The sequence below is a fragment of the Aythya marila genome, assembly GCF_965140915.1.
Source record: "Aythya marila genome assembly, chromosome: 1".
NCBI lineage: Eukaryota > Metazoa > Chordata > Aves > Anseriformes > Anatidae > Aythya > Aythya marila.
The window spans coordinates 159844591-159869484 of NC_139042.1; the positions used below are offsets into that span (position 1 = coordinate 159844591).

General features: G+C 43.4%; 1 protein-coding gene across 2 annotated transcripts in view; it reads left to right on the top strand.

Annotated features, from left to right (window-relative positions):
• Positions 1–23763, top strand: part of CRADD (CARD and death domain containing adaptor protein) — a 77521-nt gene extending 53758 nt beyond the window's left edge. The window contains exons 3-4 of one of the 2 annotated variants that reach the window (XR_014316771.1): positions 20986–21694; positions 22446–22757. Coding sequence is in view for 1 of the 2 variants with exons in the window: in XM_082751881.1 (XP_082608007.1) it covers positions 20986–21281 (296 nt within the window). In the remaining variant the exon portion in view is untranslated. Of the gene's footprint in view, positions 1–20985 lie in introns of both variants that reach the window. The other variant, XM_082751881.1, reaches the window with a different exon arrangement.
• The last annotated feature ends 1131 nt before the right edge of the window (positions 23764–24894 follow it).

Here is a 24894-nt window from a genome sequence, read left to right on the forward strand (position 1 = left end):
CAACAAGGGTTCTCCTTCTCATGTCTTCACAGAGTGCCTTTGTTCTGGAATTTTAAAATCAAATCATTTACTTTGCATCCTGTTTTTGGATAAAATACATATTTCATATGCAGCTTTGGTAACCCAAGTAACTTATGAGACTTACATTCTTCCTGCTGCTGCAGCGTATTTTTTTCAAAAATATCTGGTTTGAGTTGATGAATCTGAGAACTATAATCTGTATTTTTATTATGAGCTTCTTGGCACTGATATGTAATAAATTCACTTCATTACCCCATCCAAGAGAAATACTGCTAAGTTGAGGGTCATGAATGTTTCATATCAATATCCTGTCTTTAATAAATCCTGGTCACTTCTGCAAAAAATCTGTCTGCTTTATGTTTTGGGATATTTGTGAGGAAAAATATGGAAAAATGAAATGTTTCAGTCTGCAACTTCCTTCCTTTTCACGGCCTTTGTCTCCTTTGTTTTCCTGATGGATATTGATCGTATGTGCTCACTAGTCCGGGCTGCAACTGCGCTCGGGAGTAGGAACTGAGTCAGTCCGTCCCTCCCTGTCCAAAATCTCTAACCACTAGCATTTTAAAGCTTACCGGAGGAAGAAGAGGTGGTTACTGGAACTGGAGCCATCTGCCATCTGAATCCTAAATTACTTGTATATAAAGCATTGCCCCATATTAAAGAGGTTCTAGCCTAAATGCAGTCACCATGCAAAAACCTCGGGTTTAACAGGGAGGAATTGGACTGGTCCTTCTCTGTTTAGCTTGGATCCAGCTGCTTTCTGTCCCTACCCCCCCTGGGCAGGCTGTCCCAGTTCTGCTGGCACATGTGGTGGTCAGGACAGCAGAAAGCACAGTCACAAACGTCAAAGATTGTCTGCTTTTAACAATTGCTGTGATGGCAATCAAAGAGCTGTCTCCGAGAACAGGCAGCGGCAAATTCCTTTGGAGGAACGCAAGAGCAGGACGCAGACAGAGTGACCCTTGTGCTTATTGTTCCTGCTTTCAGTAGTCAGCAACTTCGGGACTTGTGCAAGCCATCACTCATCTCTTCTGGGTCTGCTTCTCTGCCTGGTGGCGGTGCTTTGTGTGAGGGGGCCCGCTCACTTCGGCAAGAGCTTCCCACCCGCCACGCATTTTCTCACTGTGGCAGTCTGAGACTGGTAGGCTTCTGGTGTAAGGGAATAAACCCAGAAAACATTCATGATACGAAAAGGTGCAGTGCCTTACAGGCCTGACCAGCACATGGCTAGGGCTCACCGGCACTACTACATTTTTAGTAGTAAGAAGCCTTTCTCAGAATAGCATTGCCTGAACCTTGAACTTTGTTGGTGTCCCTGTCTTCCCAACGGGCTGGCATCTACACTGGCACCTCATTTGTATTTGCTTTGATTAGTTTGCTTCTTAGGGACAGACAGACAACATTGGAGATGATCTGGTGAGTTTGTGAGGGAATTACGTACAGTGAAAGAAAGTGGATGAAATGAAAATAAATGAAGCCTGTATATTCTTATTGTGGTGAGAATTGCAGGAGATGATCCTACAGGGCCCATGCTGGTGCAGAAACCTAGTTGTGGAGGAGATGAAGCCATATCATTAGGTATAAGAACAGTTGTTATCTACAAAAAAACTCAAGCTATGTTCTCATAACAAATGAAAGCATAGTAGTTTCCCAAATGAGCTGTGATACCAAGATTTCAGTTTACTTTGGAAGATGCTACCAGGATGTAATTTCATAGGTGGGTTTTCTGCGCTGTTATAACTTGTCAAAACACACTTCAGTTAGTCCAGTTACTGGAATCCCCTGGAGGAAAGCAGCCTTCAGAGGAACGAAAGCCACAGTTTACCGACACAAATAGTTTCACCATCTGTTGCATAATAGGGTGACTTGCTTGGTTATTCCATTGGTTTTTGGTCCTATCCATACTGAAAGGTATTTGGAAGCAAAAGTCCAGACTATGTTTAATGGTGTGATCTTTTTTTGATGTCAGGGTAAGGAAGGAGGAAAGAAAAAAAAAAAGTAAGGGAAGCTTAAGGAAATTCCTAATAATCCCATCCCCTCTGGGATGAAGGGGAAAGGAAGACTTGCTGTGTACGTGGAAGGCAGGAAGCATGATTTTGCAATTATGGTGCATGACCAAGACTCCAGCTTTTCAGCTCTGCCACAGATTTGCCAGCCATTCTCCACTCCCCTCAACACAGGCAAAATTAAAATAATCCTGGGAGAGCCCTGGTGCCTTGCAAGAAAGGGCACGTGTTTTTTTCTGCCTGATGCTGTTGCAGAATATCTGGCCCCATCGGCTCTGCAAGCTTCCTAGGTGTCCTCCCAAGAACAAGAGCAGGGTGGGTCCATATTCAGCCTGTCCTGTGGGGTGGCCATGGGGCCCTTCATGTGCAGCGTACATAAAGAGTGTTAGCACTGCTGTGAATAGAAACTGTCTGCAGCGTGCATAAACTACCCTTTGTTTTGGGAAACAGGACAAACACCAGATATAAGAACTATTGGCCTGAAGCTCCTGACTTTATTGCTCATTGTTTGGTTTGCTTTCAGCTCACAAAGCAATACTTTTCCACTCTGACTACAGCTTATCACACCGAGAATGTGCGGTGCTGCTGCAGTTGGCGTGGCAGACTTTGCTCCCAATGACACGATCCATGTGGAGAGCAGCAATTCCACGCGGTGCAGCTAAAGGCTCGCTGAAACCTGGGAGAACAGCTGGCTTGGCTGACGGATATATATACTCTGTGATGCTGTTATTGAATTGGGGCTGACACCATAAAATCCAGCCCATCGGTGCTTTATCACTTGTGCAGGGTTGCTGCGTTCCAGCTGCACTTTCTGGCTGAGCAGTTGCTGGTGGTCTGCTGAGAAGCTACGTGTGTGTGTGTGTGTGGTTGGGGTGTTTCCTCCGTCCATACCTCCAGGTGCAAGCAGATCCAGTCGTGGAGGAAAGAGTGTGAGAAGTGTTTGTCCCCAGACCTCATCATATTTCCCAGAGCTGATATTTTTGTTGGTTTGCATGGAGCTTACTTGTGCCAACGAAGGTTGCTGGACTTTCACTTATTTCATGTTTTGTAGGTAGTTTTTGAGCATGAGGAAGCCAACGCCCTGCTGCTGGTTGAGGGAGGCATTGGGTTACATCTCGCAGTATCTGGGAGCCCTTCTGCGCTGCGGGAAGGGAGCCTTCCCAGAGGAAGCCGTGCCGCCGGGTAGTTGCAGCATGCCCTTGAAGACTCTGCTGGCACGGGCAGCTTGGGTTAACAGCCAAAATTTATTGGAGGTTCCTGGCGAAATAATAATAATAATAAAATAATTAAAAAAAAAAAAAAAAAAAAAAAAAAACAGCTGAAGGAATGAACTAAATCAGTATGTGTTTCCGTCACTGTCTTTTCTGGTGCAGTCCTGCCTTACATACTTGCTAGGACAAATGAGGTCTGGGCTTGTTCTTGTGTCACAAACAGTTTTTTTTGTGGCAGACACAGTATGACAGGTCGCATTCTGCACCTGGTGCTGTAGTTCTCTGAACTGTGGGATTTGCCGGCTGGGAATTCAGATTTCTGCTGTAGCCTCAAAAAAACCCAACCACAAAACCAAAGCACCACCACCACCAGTTAAAGCGGGAAGATTGCTGTAGGTAGCTAATTAAAAATTGTGTAATGGCAATTATGTAGTCTGGCTTGATATTTACTCCTGAAACATGTGAAATAATAGTTTGAGGGAGAGAATTGGAGAGGAGCTATTTTTGCTTTGGTAAAGAGAGCAGCATTCTTTATTTCTGAAGACAGCCGGGGGCTGGTTTGGCAGAAAAATCTTAAACCAGCAGCCGTTGTGCTTGCCATCTGCTAAGACAAAGCAAGCCTTAAACAAGGTTGACTCCCGAGTAGAAACAGAGGCAGCGTGCAGTGCACGCACATGCTCCTCAGTGATTCTGGTGTCCCAAACTTGAGGCTCAAGCCTCTGCACATCAAAATCATTTAACTCTGTGGTCCTGGGGACTTTGCTGGTCACTCCTGTCTCAGCCTCTCCTTCTGCACATGGGAAATCTGCTTCACTTTTGTCCACCCCTGTCATCTCATAACTCACGGGGGCTTTTCTCCCTCCTTCCCTAACATGCAGAGACAGTGGGGATTACACCGGGGGTGTGTAAAGCCAACTGGCAGAAGGAAAGCAACACAAGCTGTGCTTCCACGCTGGGCTATGGGGTGTGATTTATACATCCTAGACCCCGAAAAACATTTTTTTAAAGATGCAGTTTAAGAGAAAAATTCAGGCTGACCTCTTGCCACACACAAGGCTGGGCTTTCTGATAAACAAAGCAGAGGTAGAGAGTTACCAGCTCCCTGCTGCCTTCGGTTCCAAGTGCCTGTATTAGCTGGGCACTCATGTAGGAAATTTTTAATAAAAAAAAATGGATTCTCAACTTCACTAAAAAAAAAAAAAAAAAAGAAGAAGAAGAAGAAGAAGAAAAATCTGTCGTGGTGGAATTTTTTCTATGTTTTTTTTTCCAACAGAAGCTGAGGAAATCGTTACTCTCCCTGTCGCTTTCCTTCCCACTTGAAAAAGTGGGAGGGGGAGGAGTGAAAAAGCTAGAGAAAGAAGAAAAAAAGAGAAAAATAATTCATTGTTTAAAAGTGGGAGGGGATTTTTATTACAGCAAAGCTTGCAACACACCTTTGGCGCAAGAGATTCCACCCATCTGGCCAAAGTACTGCATATTGGGCCAGCACGGACTGCGTGACAGACAACTGCATATTGCACATCTGTGACCAGGAGGGCTGTGTTCCTTGTGAAGGCCCGGGGGTAGCACGCTGCTGCAGCTCCAAGAGCCTTCACCAGCTGCAGCACAAGGCAGGAAAGAGAGGAGGGATGGATGAGACGGCAGGAGGTCTAAGTCAGTGCTAAGAGTGGGAGACCAGAAGCAATTCACACTGTGGATTGCCTGGGAAAATCTATTACTTTGTGTAAGTGCAGACGTCAGGATTTGGCTCAAAGGTGTTTTTTCAAATTAATCTCAATGTCTTGAATTCCACTTGATGAAAAACTAGAAGCAACTGGCAGCGTGGAGGCAAGGTGCAGACTTTGAAGGATGCCCAGGTAGGCTGTGGCAGTCAATCTTCTGTCATCTTGGCGTAGCTTTTCGTGAAGGCAGCAGTTCCTTTGAGAAATGGTCGTGACAGCACCTGTGTCCACAAAGAGAAGGTGCCAAAGACCCTCAGTTGCCTTAGGAAAACAAACCACCAGGGCTATCGGTGTGGGTGAAGCACTTCACCAACCTCCATGCAGCACGAGATGTGTCGCTCAGAGGGACCACTGTGGTGGTCGTGTATCAGGGCATTACCTGCAAAGGCTGAGCAGGGGGAGGAAGCAAGGAGCAGACTACTGGTGGCAGGAATGTCTCACAGACAGGAGATATCTCAGATGTCTTGATGAGTTACCAGTGGTCACTGACTGACCGAAGTTATGTGAAACATGGTTAGGTGAAACCTCGCTGTTTCCATCCTGCAGTTTAAGTGTGGGGGAGCTCCTCTGTGTAGAGCCTCAGCTCCATGGGTCAGAAGTGTCAGGCGGGCCTGCACTGGGCAGAACTGCAAGACTGGAGCCCCAGCCTTGTCACAAAGACAGGTCTCAGTCTCTGTATCATTTTAGCCCTTCTAGCTCAAAGAACTACTGGACATCAGCCTGCTCCCACTGGTTGTCATCATATCGCTGGAGTTTCAAATTCCAGTATTTTCAATTCCATACTTACAATGATTTGGGACAATTTATTACTGACATTTCTAGGACCCTGTAAATTAAGCTTTCTGATTAAAACAGCAGAGGCATACTGGATCTCCACCAGCATCTGAAGCTGGACACCTGTCAAAGCAGTGGTCATGAGCAGGAAATGCAGTGTGGGTGACCTGGCTTGCTCCTCGCTGTCTCTCTGATCCCTTCTGCTTCTTCTCCTTCTTCACCTGTGTAGGCCCAGCTTCTCAGAGTTGTTGTAACTCTCTGATGGCAATCTCTGCATACATAAATTCATACAAGCAAAGCCTTTTTCAGGGTCTGGGCCTGAGATTGAAAACTCTCCAGCACAGTGTCTGTCCTTCCTACATGCTCATATTTAATACAGTGAGGCTGGTCTCACTGGGAGTTTCCAGACAGTACAGTGTGGAAGCCATAAAATACAGTAGTCCAGATATCAGCAAGGCTAGAAGGCTGTTGGGTTAGAGTTCCTGGAAAGCCTGGGATGGTGTACAAGTGAGGTAATATCTAAAACATCTTCAAATATATTTCTAAATCAAATGTTACACAATTAAGTTAAGGCTTCAGAGGAATAAAAAGTAGAGGCAGATTTGCTTTTCTGTGGAACAGGGCAAGTGTGTCATATTTAATGATTCCCACAGAAAAATGTGAACTTCAAATTAAAGCCAAAGTTGTTTTGTCAGTCGAACAGTTTTATCATATTGGGACATCCAGAGCTGTAGGCCCTCGCATAAAACTAGAAGAGTTCTCACCATCTCTTTCTAGCAGGGTTTTGCCTTTCCCTGGGTTTTCTCTTTTAATCTAATAGGTATATTCATGCAGTAATTACACTTTTCCACAGGGTCAGAGACCGATGAGCACCAGGGCTGTGCTGCAGATTGCTTCAGCTGCCTCCTGCTGTCCCTGCATGAAGCTCTGATCTTTTTTGACAGATATTCTCAAGCTGTGTTTCTTAATGAAACTGTCTTTAAAATAGCAGTCTGTGGGGCTACAGAGCTATGATTTTTTTTACAGTTGTGTATCTGAAACAATTTTATATGTTGTTTGAAATTGCTTCATTAAGCTGAACACAGTAGTTCCAAACATACTTCTGCTCCCTGTAGGCAGCAGCACTTACAGATGCAGGCATCTTCGGTTGCCTAAGTTTCTCCAGTTGCGTGTGGAAATAATTGCAAGACACAAAGAACAATATTAAAAATTCCTCGTGCTTTCCTTGCTTGGTTTATGGCAGAGGTCTGTTGAGTCAAATACTTCGTATCTGGTTTGTTTAAAGATGACTGCTGTCTTCTTGTGCTGTTATTGAGATTCTTGTCCACAGTTTCACAGACTACCTGCACAGAATTTCTGGAAAACACTTTGCTGAAAAATCTTTGCAGTTTTTGTCTTGAGTGTCCCAACTCATTTGGCAATTTTGTAAGTGAATACCTTCATAAATCTTTAGATTCCAAGATGTCTATAACAAGGACTTTGCATGCTGTGGCTAAAGAGTTAAGACAATTTAACTACAGTATAAATAGCAGTAAATAATGTGTCTTAAAAAGCCTGAGTCAGAGGTACTTTCACATTCTTGTTGACCTCTTTCAAGTGGACAAGAAGACCTTATTTTCAATCTAAAAAACATAAATTAAGATGTTTAAATAAATCAGTCTTACATCTTTAGGACAGAACTGCAAGGCTTCATAATCACCTTAGAAAGCTGGGATCTCACAAACTGAGGGAAAACCAATGCATTTAAGCCAAATTTTCATCTGTCTTCTGCACTTGAACTTGTCAACTTTGCAGACGAACCCTCTGTACCTGTTATCATCATATTTATGCACACTAAAGTGCAAGTAAAAGGTCAGGTTAGGTAGCAGGGCTCTGTGTAGTTTGTTACACAGTTCACATATGCTGATGTGGTATGTTGTATTTCCTCAAATAGAAATTTGAGGATACTTTCTCAGAATGTGTCAGCCTTGCATCTCAAAAACATTTGGTTAGTCTTACTGCAACCCCCACACAAAATTAGGTAACATGTTTAGTGTGAGGCTCAAAATATTCAGCCTTGGCTAACACCAAAACCAATTAGAAGGTCATTGCTTCACCACGTGTTTTATTTCTGTATTAAAGTCAACCAGCACCTAGCAGTTCCTCTGAAAAAGGAAGGAAGAGAAAAACAGTGAAGTCTGCAGTTCTAGCACGAAAATTGTCAGCATTATAAAAAGCCCTTATCTCTTTGTTTATGAGTTTGTTAACTAGAAAGATGTTTGCTTAAGATTTATTTTTTTTTTTCTTCTTTGAGATTGCTTTACCATTTTTAACTTTAGGAGGTAGCTGTCATGACAAGAACAGTTGTGGAGCAAATAAGCAGCCCTTCTTGCTTGTTCGTAGCACAGTTTCAGCTTTGGCTCCCATGGGAATACAAGCATAGTTTGTATTTCTGCATCTCTGGGACAGAACGGAATTGTCTAGTTTCTTGTTTTGTCTTTTGGTTTTGTTTCAATCTTACTTAGGTTAGGCATAGTTATGTAAAATTCCCAAACCAAGTAAAACAAGTCTTTTATGGTCTGTCTGATCTCCCAGCCTTTTCATTTCTGATGTTAAGACATTTTTATTTCTGATTTGCTACACACAAAAGCCAAAGTGACTGAAATTTTGATACTGGATCAAAACCTGGCAGCTAGTAGACTAGAAGGCTGTGAGGGAAAACATTGTTCTGTATGCACGAGATAGGAAAATTAATCATCGGAGCACAAGGGTTTTTGATGTTTAAGTTTTGTGTAGGACTTGTCCCACTAATACCGGCATAAATCTTACACAAATATCCCGAGTAATACACATGTTTGCTAATAGCTTGTTTGATTTTGAACTTGCTTCAGTCACTTTGGCAAAATCCTATTCCTGAGTGAGAAAAAGAGTAACTGGGCCCACAGCCTTCAAGCGCACAGCTACAGCAGTGAGTCACCTCGTTGCTTTCAGTACTGCCTTGGGACCTTTAATGAGCGCAGTTGGTCGGAGTGCCGTGTCCCAGGACAGCCACGAAGCACGCCGGCGAGCAAATCCTGCCGGGTATTAGATCAGTACTGAGTCAGAGGGGAAAGAAATACTCACCAGCCCCCCGGTCACGTAAAGTGCTCAGTGGAATAGGTCCTCTGGGTATGCAATGGCTGCACCCACTGTCTTCTTTCCATCATTTTTCCTCACAGGGTGGTGTGCCAGTTCCCTAAACCAAATCTGTGGAAATGAAATTAAAAAGGGGGTGAATCTGACTTGCAGATACCTACGAGACTTTCATCTTTTTTATTAAGAAATTGGAAATGTTCATATGTATATGTATATGCACGTATGCACACACAGATATAATCTGTCGTTTGCCTTACAGATGATTAAAAGTCCTTTGACTGTGACCTTTTAAAATTACTGTCCCATCAGTCAGCTGAAATTGCTTTTAGGCAGTTCAGCAGTGTCGAACAAGTCATGAGATTCCAGGTTAATTTCTCTCAAATCTTCAAGTGACTTGGCACGAGAGAGGGCCGGTGGTGATGCTGAACCTCCCACTCCTTTGGCAATGCAGAGGAGCAGATGGTGACACCTGAAGCTGCCCTTCCCGGCACCTATGGAAAACCCAGCCTTGTGACTCGGGCTGCTGAAACCCAGGCTTGGCATGCCAGGCATAGTGACCGGCCGGAGCTGAGCAGTGTATTTTAGTACCAGTATCTGTTTTTCCTGTGGATTTTGAAATGTCAGAAACTCTACTAAAGTTCATAAGCCTTTAAGGAAAAAGGCCCTGACACAAGAAAAGGAGGGAAAAAGAAACAGGAGGGATCTAAGTCCATGTTGCTTCACGAAATTTTGTGAAGTCTTTTGCACCTGTGCAAAATGTTTATAAAGAGACATTCAGCTAACCTGTTGGTAGCACTTTGTTTATTTGCTTCTCACAGGTGTAAATGATTAAATAAAATGCCAAGCAGTGAAGGATTCAGCATAATGATAACACTGTTTTAGCTTGCTCTGCATGGCTTGTTCTATTAATATATGTTTGTGGTCAGGAAGGAACGCAGTCTCACTTCGCTAAAATCTGAAACTCGGTAAAGCATAATATGTGCAGTATTAATTTTGGTTTGACACCTGCCAGGCAAAGATCTTCACCAGCCAAAGGCATTCTTCTGAACCGAGTTCCATCTGTTGTGCAGATCTTTGATTCTGATATTTCTGACTTACTGAAGCCAAGGCAAAAAGAAGAGCCAGCTCGAAGAAAAATCTCTAGGCAGAATGAACAGTTTTATCAAGGCTAAGTATAATGGCTTGTTGTCATACTTGGTTTAAGTCCTGCAAGGGAAAAATGTGTGACTGGTTGTGTTACATAACAAAACAGCCCTTCATGCTGGCACTGTTAGTTTTGTTGTTGCAGGAGAGAAACATCTACAGCTAAGTCCAAGTGCATGATTTTATTGTTGAAATGCTGCAGCCTTTAGAAAGATTTCTTGGTAGGAAAGTTGCTAGGAAAAAAAAATTACTTACTTATTGTGCTCGGCAGATAAACATCCTGTAGATTCTGCCGTGGTTCTTACTTGCAAAGGAACAGCAGAATTAATACTTGCCTCAGCTCCTTGAAAGACAGCTCCAGCTATTTAAAATAAGCATTCAAGAGGTTTCTGTCACAAGAAGTTAAATTTCAATCCCCGTGACAAAAGTTGCATGATGAGTTTGTCACATAGCTGACAAAATAATCATTAATTGCTCCAGTTGTCTTTGTTTTGCACTTAGAGTGGGTGAGTTGCTCTGTCAGAGCTGCCCTGCCCACCTGGGTAAACATTTGCTTCCTATGGAACCACAAGAAGTCTACTGCAAGTATTAATGCGCTTTATGATCGTCATGGCTTCGTACAACCATCCTCTGATTGTTAATTATTATTTGTGATAGGATGGAGAAGAGACTTGATTGAGGGAAATGATGGCTCTGTATGGTTCAGACTGGTAATTAATGGTTGAATGTGTCATGAGTATTATTGAACTCTACTGAATTCACTAAGAACTGCAGAGTATTCAAAATTATATAGAAATCCACTGACATACTTTAGAATTTGATTTTCAGCATTATTTCTAGTCTTGATTCTTGGTGTGACGGATGGCATGTGAGCCAGAGAGTCTTGTCTCTGCTCCGTCACGCAATCAGGTAGCTTTGTGCTAGCAGATGGGTGCACCTGGCTTCTAAAAGCACGGTCACACCTGTTCTTCCCATATAACTTTTCAAGGCATCAGATTTATTTAAGCAGTTCTTCCAAATAATTCCTAAAAGCTCAGGTGTTCCTCAGAACCTTTCCATTAACTAGACGTTGCTTTTTTCTTTAGTGTGACGTTCCATGCTCGTTCATGCATTTATACCAAAGGTGTCACTGCAAGGATGCAGTCATTAGCTGTGGCTTCAGTGCTGGTGCACACGGCTTATTTACAGACAACAATATAGAAATCCATGGGAAATACCAGCAAATTTTGCTTCCACTTCAGGTACAGGAGCAGTCAGTATCAAATCCTGCAAAAACTAGAGAAGTATAAAAACACAGTATAATTCAATCCAATCTTGTCTGTAATGCTTAGGTAATCCTGCCTAAAAAGAGAGCAGATATTATAACCTCTTGTGTTTGTGTTGTCTTTGCACAGACATTATTTTCTTTGTATGCATCTGTAGCCACCATTTTATTTGTGGAATCGTTTATCTGATTTCATGGTATGCAACCGCAGAGAAATACTAGATAGGATTGTAATTCTTTCATTTTTCACACAGGTCACAGAATAAAATCCACAGCATTAACTGCTGAAACTTCATCCCTGCTCTTCCCAATAAAAAGCAAATGAAAAGTGAAACGTGGCTCTGTTTCAGCTCCTCAAACACAGGGGTTGTTTCCTACAGCTTGAAAAGGGTGAAAACTTAAGACAGCTTGGATTTATTTAGGGGCTTCCCTGTCAATCTGTTTAACATGGATTAAACATGGGCTGGTACTGAAGGTCATCAGTACTGCAGAAATCTGTGGAAGTCCAAAACGTGTAAGACACATTACAAAGAAGTTCAAGACTGGGCAGCTACTGAAACTGAATAGTGAGAATACAACTGAAAACTTTCGTCACAAATTCCGAATGTTTATGTTTCAGGTTTTAGCAGTCTGTTGCCACATCCGCAGCTACTATGCAGTCATTAGCAAGTGATAAAGAATACATGAACTAGCTGCTGCTGGTGTCGAGCCAAAATAGAAACATCTGCATTCTAGAATTGCCTGGAATTTTACAAAATTTTATGCTGCCTTCTTTTCATACCCCGGTACCAAAAATGCAGTTAGTGTCACAAAGCATGGAGCCTTAGAGAGCACAAAGGAGAAGAGAGTGCCAGTGAATGAAGATATATGGACCTTTTAATTACTGCAGTAATGCAGAATCCCAGGAGGATTTTGGCAGGAAGGAGTTGAACCATGGGTGAATTCTGGTACCATGGGTGAATTCTGCTTCACTTGAGGGAGACCATTTAAAGTTGCCGTAGATTTGATTATTGCAAAATCATGGCCACATTTTTTTTTCTGCATGTTGACTGCCATGGTATTATATTCAAATTTATTTAAAATAAGACAGAGAACTTCCTATCTTGCAGTGCAAGTTTTAAAAAAACAGCATGATGTGGAAGAACACAGCCAATCTTAATAATTTATATTTACTTTCATTTTGATTAGTGTCTTTGATAATTTAATTATGAGAAGTGGAAATGTAAATTACTATAATAGAAGTACACTTATGCTAAGTGTATTTTATGATCACTAATTGACAGAGGTTGGTTTTTAAACATACACATTCTGTATATTAATGACTGTGTGGATTCATCAGACCAGAAATTATCAATTTACAGAAACTTTAAAATCCTTCAGTTGTGAAGCATACCTATGGCAGATACTCAACATGAAATTCTCTGTCAATTTCGTTTTACTGTAGTAGTGTTGTCAGTGGAAAAAATGTGCAGCATTCTACTTTTTTTTTTTTTTTTTAATGTGCTTAAGGTGCAGGTTTCATTCTGTAGTTCAGTCTGAGTATTTAACTGACCAAGATTTGATTTTGATTGCATTAGAGGAGATAGTATTTATTCTGGATTTATACAGGCATTTTTGGGAAGCTAATTGGACCTGCTGTTCCTGCAAAGGTGTAGGTTTTCCATCCCCAGGATTTTCCCATGTTAATTCAGTTTTGTGGAAGGAGAGGGAGTTCCCAAGCAGAGATCAGCGTATACTTGGTTGTCATCATTCAGTGGTGTCCTCTGATATACTCAAACAGGTTGAAAGAGGTAGGCATGGCTGTCTCTTTGGTAGTGAGCAGAAACCTACAGAGGAGGCAACAAGCACAGAGAAGTGGAGCAACAACCACAGTCTGCGAACTTGACATAGAAACAGCTGTGCACATGCTAAAAGCAGAAGGCTATACATCTTCTCTAAGTCATTTTAATCTTTTTCTGTAAATTATTTTAATCTGAGCGTATTAACCTTATGTACAGAAAGATATCTATAATGGGGTCAGCTGTCAGTGTTCAGATTTTACAGGATACGGTTCCACTTTTCTCGCTCCCTGGTAAAACACTTTTTGATCCCCAGTGACCAGGGGTGGACCTTAGTGGTTTTGAACATACTTTGGATGGGTTGCATGCTCCATGTTGTTCACAGAGTTATAGAAAAAAAATAGCTTCACGGTGATATATGGAAGAGAAATATTTTTCCACGTTCCCTGGAGCATGATTATTTGGAGCTGTTACAAAACACCAGTGTTCTCTTCCCTGCCTTTGAATCAGTCTGGTGTTTAATTAGCAGCAACAAGAAGAAAAAACAACACCCAAATTATAGAGCAGGGGTTGTTTTCTGGATAGTCTGTTCTACTTTTTTTACTGATCAGTGATTTGAGCTAGTGTCTCATATTGAATGGGTCCTGAATCAGACCTTCTGAAGTTCACAACAAGGAAATAGCCTTATGCTGCTTCATTACCATTTTTAATTTGCACAGGACAGAATAAGTGCTGCACTCCCCATGCAGTGCTGCCAAATGCTGTATATCTAGCATGATACTTTCCCGTTTGGCACTCCAGCCATCCATTGCCGCAGGTTGGCTTAGCACTGGTGGATTTGGATGTGCTGTGCGAGGAGGGCAGGCATTTGCCTGCGTTCCGCCTGTTAGAACAGGGCTGGGAGGGAACAGCTGAAAGGAAAGCAGAAGAGCAGCGCACAAAAGGAGGCCCACTGTCACCACCCACCCCCTTTTCTAACAAATCCAGCCAACCCACCCCCTGCAGTTACCCAGCAGTTAACCTGTTTGTTCCACCCTTCCCACCGTCACCACCTTCACCTTCTGGTCTTTGACTTCAGTGAAGGACAGCACCCACTGGGAGCCAAGACTCGTAATCTCTTTCCCTTTTATCCGGGGTCTCTGGCAGCTCATGAGGGGCTGCAGCTCTCTGAAGTCTCAGCTCCCTCCTTTACCAGGGGCGTTACACCCTCCAGTTCAGGTTCTGCAACCCCACCTCAGTGCTCTCGAAAGCTTGTCCCAACCTGATCCTCCAGGTGTTGTTCTGCTCCATGACAGACCCAGTTCGGCTGTTGTGCTTGGGCCAAGGGGATTACACTTTAAAGCGAATCTACACGGTTATACGCAAGTTGTTTGCTGTTATGACATTTAGTCATTAAACGATTTCTGGAACATAATGCACCTGCCAAAATACACAGCACACAGTCTGGCAACCACGACCAGGCCCGTTCAGTATCCAGCAGTATGTCCATGGTTCACACTAGTGGAGTAAGTGTGCAGCGCTCGGAAGGGGCTGGAGGGAAGCAGAGGCTGGCACAAATTCTTCATCATATGTGTTTTCCTTTTGCTGAAGAGCTCCAAATGTGACTGGCTGCTGGTGCATTAGTGATGATTGTTCTGTGGAGCGTTGTCGCTGGGAGCTCCCAACATCTTTAGTGTGGTTTCCTACTGTAAGCAAGGCTGTGCGCTCCTCTTCTGAGGGCCACTGTGTGTATGGAGCTACCCTTACAAGCTTCTGAACCTGTTGGCCAATTCAAGGAAGCCTGCCCAGATGCTGTTGTGGAGAGAATTGATTTCATGAATTTCTTGAGAATTAGTGGGCAGCTGGAGAGGTCCTGTGAGGAACGTGGCTGAAGCAGGAGTAAATCAGCTGCAGGACTCACACCTGGGGTAAACAAGGCTTCTTTGGGTTGTTGCTTGTGGGACTGCTTGCTCTAACTTCAGCACTTCTCAGGGACGAAGTGTACTCCAGATGCCAGGAAAGTGGATTGAAGAGGACTCCGAAATGCTTGCTTTGAACTCTTTAGATATTACGAGCCAGATCTGGTTAGGGGGTCAAGTGAAAAATGTTAGGGACTTGAGTCCAGATCACTGAAGGACTCCGTACACCTACCAACAGGAGATGCTGAGGCCAGATGCATAACTAAGAAACTACTCCTTTCTGCAGTCTCATTCCCAGCTATGCAAGATATGAAGTCCAGAATCACCTGCCTGTTTGTGATGTGATCATACAATAGTTACTGTTTGCCTAGCTTTGTTTCAGCCAAGGACTCTTGCATTCAGTTTTGTTGTGTCTCAGTGTAACCCTTTCTTCCTAGGAGAGTTTTCTCTCTCTCCATCAGGCTCCATTCTGGAGGCTAAGAAGTGTTCTTGACCCTTCCCAGGGCAATCTTTCTATTTTTTTTCCAGAATGATTTATCTGGAGAAAGGAAATGAAGCGGAGCATGACTGTGCATCTCGGCATTAGGATGTGCAGCTCAGAGAGACCTGGATTCTGATCTCTTTCAGATCTGCTCCTTCCTTCTTATTCAGTGAGTGTGTAAGTGATCATTTTTAATAGATAAAATACAGAGGCAGTGCTGGGAGCAGAAACCAGTCCCCAGAACATCCTTTCCCAAGTGGCAAATTTAACCAGCAGTTATTAGATAACAAGTGGGCCATGTTATCCCTGGCTCCCTAACAGTATCCTGAACTGCTATGGAGTTGTCCTCACAGGATTAGGTGGTAGCTGATTGGGACTTTTTCAGCACTTGGGAATCAGGTACATTATTTCCATCAAAGTACCATTTACATAGCAGATGGCAAAAGCCAGAAAGTCTTTTTTTTTTTTTTTTAATATATATATATATTTCATTACATCATTCTATGATCATTACATCATTACATCATGTAAAAATGAATTGACTGCATAAGGGAGGAAGATCTCTGAAACTCTTACAGATGCTTTTTGCCACACACAGAGAGGCCATACTGCCATAAAGGAGAGTGCTTTGTACAAAACCGTGAGGCATTTTGGGCCGCTGGCAGTTCTGAGGAATCAGTTGGGTACTTTGCAGATCACCCAAAAATGCCTCGATGCTTTTCGCTGCTGTGCCCAGTGCAGGAGGCAAGCTCATTTGCTCCCCACTGAGTTCTGTCAATATCGAGAGTAAGTCAGTTCCTTGATGCTGATAAAGATTTTCCAGTGACACAAGACAGCCATCAGCTGAGATGATCTCAGCTTTTTTTGTCACCTAGATGATGATGAGAAAAGCAAAAAAAAAAAAAAAAAAAAAAAAAAAAAAGTTTTAAGTGATTCAAAGCCCATTCACTGGACTTTATGTTACATCTTCTCACTTCTGCCAAAGTGGGGCAAGCTGGAGTGAGTTCCTTTTCCACCCCCCTGCTTGTTACAACATCTTGTAGTCTCATGCTGGAAGCTGGAAATGTCCTGAAGGAAAAGAAATGCAAAAGTGGCAACCAGATGCCTTTGCCCCAGACATATCTTTGGCATCTGGGTTACTCTGTTTTGTCTGGTCCATATCTGTGATAATTTCTATTTATATCCAGGTCTGTTTCCTGTCCACACTCACCAGCATGGCCGTATCTCTCTGTCAGTGCAGCAGCCTGGAAGCACACATGTACACACAGGCCAGAAGTAGTTTTTTTCAACTGGGACAGATGGGATAAAGGTTTAGGGTGAATGAGCTTCCTTGAACAGCTAGAGCTGGCGGCAAGGAGCAGGTGAAGGGGAGAAACCTGTTTGTGCTGCAACTTCAAACAGAAGGAGCCGCAGTTCTTTCTCTGGGTCTGTTCCTACTCCAAAACCAGGGTGAATAACATCCTCCCTGCTTCCAGCCCTGAGGAAGGTGCTTTTCATGGTTCCAGTGCTGCACCAGCAATCTGGCAGGCAGGCCCAGGTCAGCTCCCTCCCCAGCAAAGAGCTGTCAGCTCGCCGTTTCTCAGGCGCTCGGTGGTTTTGGTGTGAGCAGCAGCAGGCTGGGCTCCCTCTCTCCATAGCACGCAGCCGTGGCACTTCACAGCACAGACCGTGTCTACAGCTGTTGTGGTCTTTCAGTTGGTGTGCTTACCAGAGGTAGAAATGCTGCAAATGATCTTCCCAGGGAAACCCCTCATCACCTGCCAGGTCCCTGTCTAAGATACACTTCAGAGCACTGCAGCAAGCCTGATAATGAGCAAGCAGCCCAGTGACACCCTGGATGCCAGTCACGTCACCTCTCCCCAGGCCCCATTTCTCCCAACAGTGCAGAACGAATTCTCTGAGCCTAAGCCCACGTCTGTTTTGTCATGTACATCTTCACAGGGGATCCACCTAGAGCTAGAAGAGGATATATGCAAATTGAGGTCTTGGTTTCCTAAATGTAGTTCTCAAATGTAGTCAGAGGATCTGCATAATTGAAACTTTTGCTATAATCTTGCTGCCTCCCTCAGCCTGTTCCTGACCAATGCAGACTATAAGTGAGGGTCTATAGTAAAAATAACTTAAAAAAGCCGTCTTAAATGTTTTTGCAGTGTGTCCAAAGCAGCTTGGGTGCTGAGGACTGAAAATGCATTTCCCTTTTACCTGAAATGCCCTTGTGTTTATTAAATTAAGGGTGTTATTAGTCCTAGATCATATCCGAACCTTTATGTGATTTTGCATTTGTCATAACGAAATGGTCTCACTAAATATTTCAGTATGCCTCTAAATAATGTTACCTGTCATGTAATACTTGTCTCGGGTTTTTCTCGGTGACTTTGTATGGGAGCTGAAAAAGAGCTACCACAGAAAATAAAATGGGCCTAAAATAACAGGCCTTTGTATTAAATTTAACATTTGGCTTCTGTCCCAGAATTTTCTGCATCCATATTAGAATCAGATGCTAGCTCAAGATGAAAAGATTTCCTGGATGGTTTTTATTCTTATTCTTATTAAAGGGCTGATAACAGGCTGAAGGCAAGATACTTGTTGTAGTAAAAAAATCTGCCTGATATCAAAGGCTGGATGGACAAGCTGACATGTATTGTTGTTAGGCCTCCCTGCTTGATCATATTTCAGTACCATAAAATCGTTCTGCTGGATGTAAAAATTCCAGTGTGAGAGCAAGAGGCTCGGTCTGGGCAGGTCATACTCCTTGGGGCACAGGGCTTCCGCCTAGTAGCTGACCATGGGACAACACAGGGATTTAGTATGAGCAGATTGGTGGCACGTTGTAGCTGTATTTGTTGTAAAATTTACTTGTTCTCCAACACTTGCGTTCATATTTGCATTCATAAAAGTCACTCGGCTGTCCTGGTGCTCCTGTGGGACTGGAATCATGTGTAATGTGGGGCAGGCCCACCAGTGTTGCTCAGCCGTCTTCAGGGAGTGGTGTTAGGGCTGACAGGGTCACCTAGGTCCTGCCTTCTGTGCCCCTGCTGACACCACCAGCAGTACATTCATCCTGCAGGCCATGGGCCCTTGTCTTCACAGATGTATCTGTTCAGTGCCTGCAGATGAGGCCTGCGGAGATGAGGTGTTCCTGAGCTCTGTGACATGGCCTGGGGCCGCCATCCCGGCACGCACCCTCGTGTCTCAGGATCCACTGAGGCCAAAGGGTGTTCTCAAAGCTCAGCCATCACTGTCATAGCTGGGACAGCCTGGGCTGTCTCGGTGACCTGTGGGGAAAGCGGTGCGTCCTGTGCCCTGCTCCCAAAGCAGCCACTGCCCCAGTTCCTTTGGCAATGCAGAGGCAAAGATCAAAGTGGCTGGAGTTAGCACCGGCAGGCAGCTCAGCCCCACACAGCTGCTCGCTCGCTGTCCCTTGGTGGGATGGGGGAGAGAATCGGGAAGGTAAAAGTGCGAGAACTCATGGGTTGAGATCAGGACAGTTCAGTGGGTAAAGCAGAAGCCGTGCACAAGCAAAGCAAACCAAGGAACCCATTCACTGCTTCCCATCGGCAGGCAGGTGCTCAGCCACTTCCAGGCAAGCAGGGCTCGTCACGCAGAGCGGTTCCTTGGGAAGACAAACGCCATCACTGCCAGCATCCCCCCTTCCTCCTTCTCTACCCCAGCCCTATTGCTGAGCATGACGCCACACGGTGTGGGACATCCCTCTGGTCAGCCTGGGCCACCTGTCCTGGCTGTGTCCCCTCCCAGCCCCTCACTGGCAGGGCAGCGCGAGGAGCAGGAACGGCCTTGGCTCTGCGCGAGCACTGCTCTGCAACGACTGAAACCATCCCTGTGTTATCACCACTATTCTCATCAAAAATCCCAAACACAGCACTGTGTAAGCCTCTGAAGAAAATTAACTCTATTCCAGCCAAAACCATGACACCTAGATGGTCTTCAGAAAGCGATTTTGCCTTTACTCACAGCATCTCTGTGCAGCACTCATGTGTGTCTGGGCTCAAGCAATATTAATGTTCACAGGCCCTGGGTATTCTATGCAAAATCATTTTGTTTTTGAGGAAATCAAGGAGTGGTGCTTTCTGGTGTTGCTGCTCTGCTGTGGCAGAGACTGTGAACATGGTATGGGAGCTATAAATTAGATTTTGCAAAGCAGCTCTTCTGGAGGGAGGCTGCTGCTTCGGATTGGCAGGCTATAATTAGCATTTTCCTGAGGATATTTTTGCTCTGTTTTGACGCAGTATCTTCAGTGACAAAAGTAGAGTAGCAATTGCAGCCAGCATTGACCGTTCATTTCAGCTTGTGATCTCAAAAGGTATCGGAGAGTGAAAATGTTTTACAGATACGTTGCTTTTCTAAATGCACCTTTTTAAAGCAACTGGTCTGTGGTTTGAATTTGCAGGCAGAGAACCATTTCACCAGCACTGGGCGTTTACAGCATCGACGTCAACATCTGAGCTTATACCCAGCAATCCTTTTATAGTCAACGGAGAGAAATGTGCGTTTTTAGAGGAGCAATTCATCTGGTCTATTTTAGACATCTTCTTTCCGATGAAATGGATTGTGTCCTAGAAGAGCCTATTTCTCTCCTTAGCAATAATTAATCATAGCATAATGAGTTCAGGAGGGGCTATCTACAGTTGGGTGGGATGGAACCCTTGCAGCATATTTCTGAAGAGCACTGTCGTCTCACTCTGCTATTAACACTTTTTTTAATTAATTTGTTGTTGTTGTTGCTGTTGTTTTTGAAATGACCACATTGCCATAGCGAAGAGATCACTTGTATTTTTAAGAAATACTTGGCTCGATGCCTAAGAGATTTTTTTTTACCAATGATAATTACAGCTACATTCATGCTTCATTTTGGGAAACGATGTTGATGGCTTGTTCATACGGGTTCACCTGAACCACGCTTATCAGTTTATTCAAATAAAAGAAGAAAAAAACAAACAAACACGGAAACAAAGGTGGATTTGCCATATATGAGAGGGCACAAAGGGGAATATATTCTGGTAAGTAGCATCTTAGGAGACAGAAAAATTTCTTGTGAACAGCCATCAGCAAAAAAATGGGGCAACACCTGGTAACTAAGGAATCAATTATTTGTGAAGTGTATAAACAGAGAGTCACATGACAGGAGCAATAAGGTTTTGCTGGTCCTGTGTTTGTCATTTGTCACTGTTTCATACTCGTACAACCAGACTGATTTCAGAAGGTGCTGACTGCTGGAAGCACGTTGCTTTTAAACCTTTCTTGTACGCTAACCCAAAATCTATAATTACTTTTGAAAGTTTTGGCTTTAGAGCAGAGTTCTGATATCTGGATTATTGACATTCAGAAGCTCCAGGCTCTCTAATAAGGTCCATTGAGCATTAGTTTTCCTCTAATTAATCTTCTGGTTGATTATGTAATTCATTTTTCTGGTTGAGTGTGCATTCTGTTTCTCTAGTTAATTAATTCTTTCACCTCAGCTTTGCTTATTCTCTCCTTTGTCAAGGTTTTACATTAATATTTGCAGCATTGCCTAGAGACGTGTATGCATGTTCTTTTTCTTTTTTGTTTTTACAGACGTAACTGAAATTGCACCATGTATTTTGAAGAGCTCACCAACAGATCAGCAGATGAACAAGCTTGCAAAGAGACTGGGACCTGAATGGGAGCATATTGTTCTGTGCTTGGGTTTGTCCCATACTGACATCTATCGATGTAAAGTCAATCACCCTCACAACGTGCAGTCACAGATTGTAGCAGCATTTGTCCTGTGGAGACAGCGTTTTGGGAAGAAAGCAACAATCCAAAGTCTGCAAGCCAGTCTGATGGCAGAAGAAGTGGATCCTTCTGTGATACAGTACATGCTCGAGTGAAGCCTTGCTGTTGATTGGGAGCTTTCACACACTTTGCTAAATTAAATAAAGAGGATTCACTGAGATGTATTGAAGATCTGGTGCATCAAACTAGAAGAACTGGGACTGAGAACTGTGATTTTATTAAGCTTATACATTCCAGTTTTCTGTGGCATCTTGTGATTTATAATTCCTTTCATGCCAGATTAATTTTTAGCAGGCATTAAAAAATGGATCACTCTTTCCTGTTCGCTTTTGTACTATTCCAACGGGGATATAAGGTGACACTTAAAGTCCTTGCAAGCAGGAGGCCCTGCAGTGAGTTCAGCAAGGTTTCTGGTTTCACTGCGGGCGCAACACTTGGTTTAACCTATATTCTGGACTGTGCAGGAGCCTCTTTTACTGCTGTTCCGTGCTAGTTCCCTGATATCCCAGTAAGAAATGAGAATAATCACTGTTACTAATTTAACAATTTTATAACAGTTATTGCAGGTGGCCCATTTCACATTTGTAGAAGTTTTAGCACATACAGTTTCTTGCTAGGCTAGATGGCTGCCACCTCAATCTACCTTTGAAACTGGCCCCAAGCGGAAGTAATGGGAACATGGCATGCCTGTGAGGTTTTTTCCCATTATTATTTAATGGATGTAGGTTTCTCCAAGGGGACAGGCACTGTGCTTGTATGCTGTCTCTAAGTGTAGCATGGGTGGGGAACTCTCTGGAAAGATATGAAGCAGAAAAGGGACCACAGCATGGGCAGGGGATGGTAAACAGAGCAAGAAGGCGCCTATGAAAAGAGATGACTTTTAGGTTGTCCATGTTTGTCTCAGCTAATAAACTGGAAGATAAGCTGATGTCTAAGCAGTCTTTGTACTATGGTATGTATCCAGGAGTGGCCAGCTGCTCTCTGACACCTGATGATAAGAGGCTGAATGCATTTAAATTCTTTCTGGATGCTTTCCTGTACCTTAAATTATGAACAAAGTTTGGATGCAGGGTTTCCAGGTCTATTTATGAACAAGTTCTGGTAGATCATTTAATCTACACAGACTCATTGCCAAATAAATTCCCATCTTATAGGATCTGCCCCATATAATTTAACAGATTAACAGCCTTGTCAGAATTCTATACTAGGGAAAGAATGAGCCTTTTTGCCTTTTTTCTAAAAATTCTTCCTCTATCCAGATTTTGGAAGACTTTTCCTGAAGATGAACAATTAGGAAAGACAAAGAAATTTCAAGGACACCCTGCCTGCCGTGTATTTCAGAAGCATGGCAACAGAGAACATATCCTGGCAAGATCAGTTCTCCTACAGATCCTGAAGCAATCTGATGGCATTTCAGTCTTCTGTACACAGATCTGACCTTCAGTAAATCATGATCCTGTTATACCTCACTCAGATCTTAACTAATTATATCCTATTACAGCTACTTACAGAGTTTAAACCTATCAACACGTCCAAAATAAACAATAAACAATTTAGGCCTTGTTATTTATTTCTTGCACTATTTCATGATGCTTTAATGCCAGCATATACTTTTTGTTGAAAACCATCATAGAGCAGGTGTAGAGACATCTGACAAATTCGGGTAGACAAGGCTCAGAGCAGGGGATGTGAGAACTCTGAACCTGTTCTGCTGGGACTTAAGCAGCGGAGTGAGGGGCAAAGCAGTGTCTGGCAGCAGCTTGGAGGAACAAAAGCTGGAAATAAGGAGCAGGAAGAACTACTAAAAGCCTGATTTACAGGAGGAAGCTCCCCATCACATAAATGCAAGTACCTTACCGTGTTCTGAGCCAGCACGGCCCTGGTCTGAACACAAAGGGGTGGCCAAGGGAGCCATCCCCAGTTAAACCAGCCTGAACACAGTGCTCGGGCATAGGACCAGTCCCGGCAGTAAAGCAATGTAATAATGTGTGTGCTCACAGGCCCTGGTACTTTCTTCTTTGGATTAACTTTGGATTTTACTTTCTGCTTTTGCAAGACCAATGTCAGATTACCCATAACTAGTCTATACAGAGCATTTTTAAGGAAACAGCTTGGAGTAGGTATGAAACCTTATGCCAAAGAAACCTTCCTAACAAGTAAGGTATCCTTCCAGGTATCTAATATGGACCACTGGAAGCTTGATGGGTCACTATCATAACGGGTAATTTCTATATAGTCCTTAAACTGGTCTTTAAATGGGCTAAATTCTGCATCCCAGCAGTGGTACTGAAATGACAAGAGCCGGGACTAGACATGGAATTTAAAACCTGGTCTCTTGTATTGTAGAACAAAGCGCTGAATTCATAATTTATAGTTACTTTCACATTCCCAGGCCCTAAATTAATGCTGAAATACTTGAGCTGCAAATATTGAAGGGAGAGGTTTACTTATTTTACGAGACAGTTTCCATTGCTGTTATTTTTAAATTCATGGAAATGTTCCTATTAGACTCTTCAGTTTTATTGAAGCTTGTTTTTGCACCACACAAATACAGGGACACATTTAACTTGACAGTAGTATTCCTTTAACCCAGTGTATTTTTCCATCCATTTAAAAATGTTTTTCTTCTGTATGTAACACTTCATTATACACAAGGATGCAATTAAGACAATTTAATTCTTCAGATGTATAGCAACGCCTCTCATTCTCTCTTAGGCCAGCCAAAAGATCTTAAAAGGCTTGTTCTTCTCTGGCTAATTTGGGAGCAAGTGTTATTCGTTTAAATGTCACTCACAGGCGATCCTGTGACTCCAGCTCTCATTGTTCAGGATGGAGGCAGCCCCGTGAGCAAGCGCCCGTCCCTCCCTTTGCTGCACATTTGGGTAAGGACGTGGGACTCCCTGCCCACCGTGCCTGGTGGCAGCTCTGGCACCAGCCCCCAGACCTGCCTCAGCCACTGCTTGTGGTGGGCAACGAGGCCTGTGCCCACCTCGGCCATAGCTTGGAGTGGGGGCTCAGCAAGCGGCGGGGTATGGCCAGCAACAAGTGTTTTCTGATGCACTTCTTAGATGAAGCTGAAAAAGCCTTTTGAGTGAAAATTGTGCGATTGCTATATTCTGGTTTGTGGCAGCATTTAGGTGGCCTGAGAGAGGAAAGCAAAGTGGCCCCTGATGGACCTTCTGCAGAATGGATGGCTTGACTTCTAGTCCTTGGAAAAAGCAGCCACCAGTTTTCTTCCTCGGTCTGTAAAGGAGAGGTTGAAATCCCACTTAAATTCTCTTAACTGGTAAGCAGGCTTTATAAAAGCTGTTTAGTAACCTGCGAGTAGAGGTGGACTCTTAGCACAGCGATAGGAAAGGACTAAGAGCACCACTTCCCACCTGCACCGAGCAACACGGGCTACCACAAAGAAGGGACCTCCTCGGGTCAACGAGGCTTCACGCTGCTCCAAACAGTGCCTGGAGAGTAGAGGAAAACTAAAATGCAGCTATCTTCAAGCTGCTTCTCCCGGATGATGTGGGGGGAGTTTCCATCTTGAGTCATATGTTACAGCAGCCATCGATCTATGGAATAAAACATTTTGCTAAAGGCTGGAAAAATAAACAAAGTCATATTATATTCAAAGAATATAAAAGGCACGCTGATCTGATCTAAATACAGTCATGCTGCCAATTTTGTTTCTTACTGGAAATAAAAACAATCTCTGAG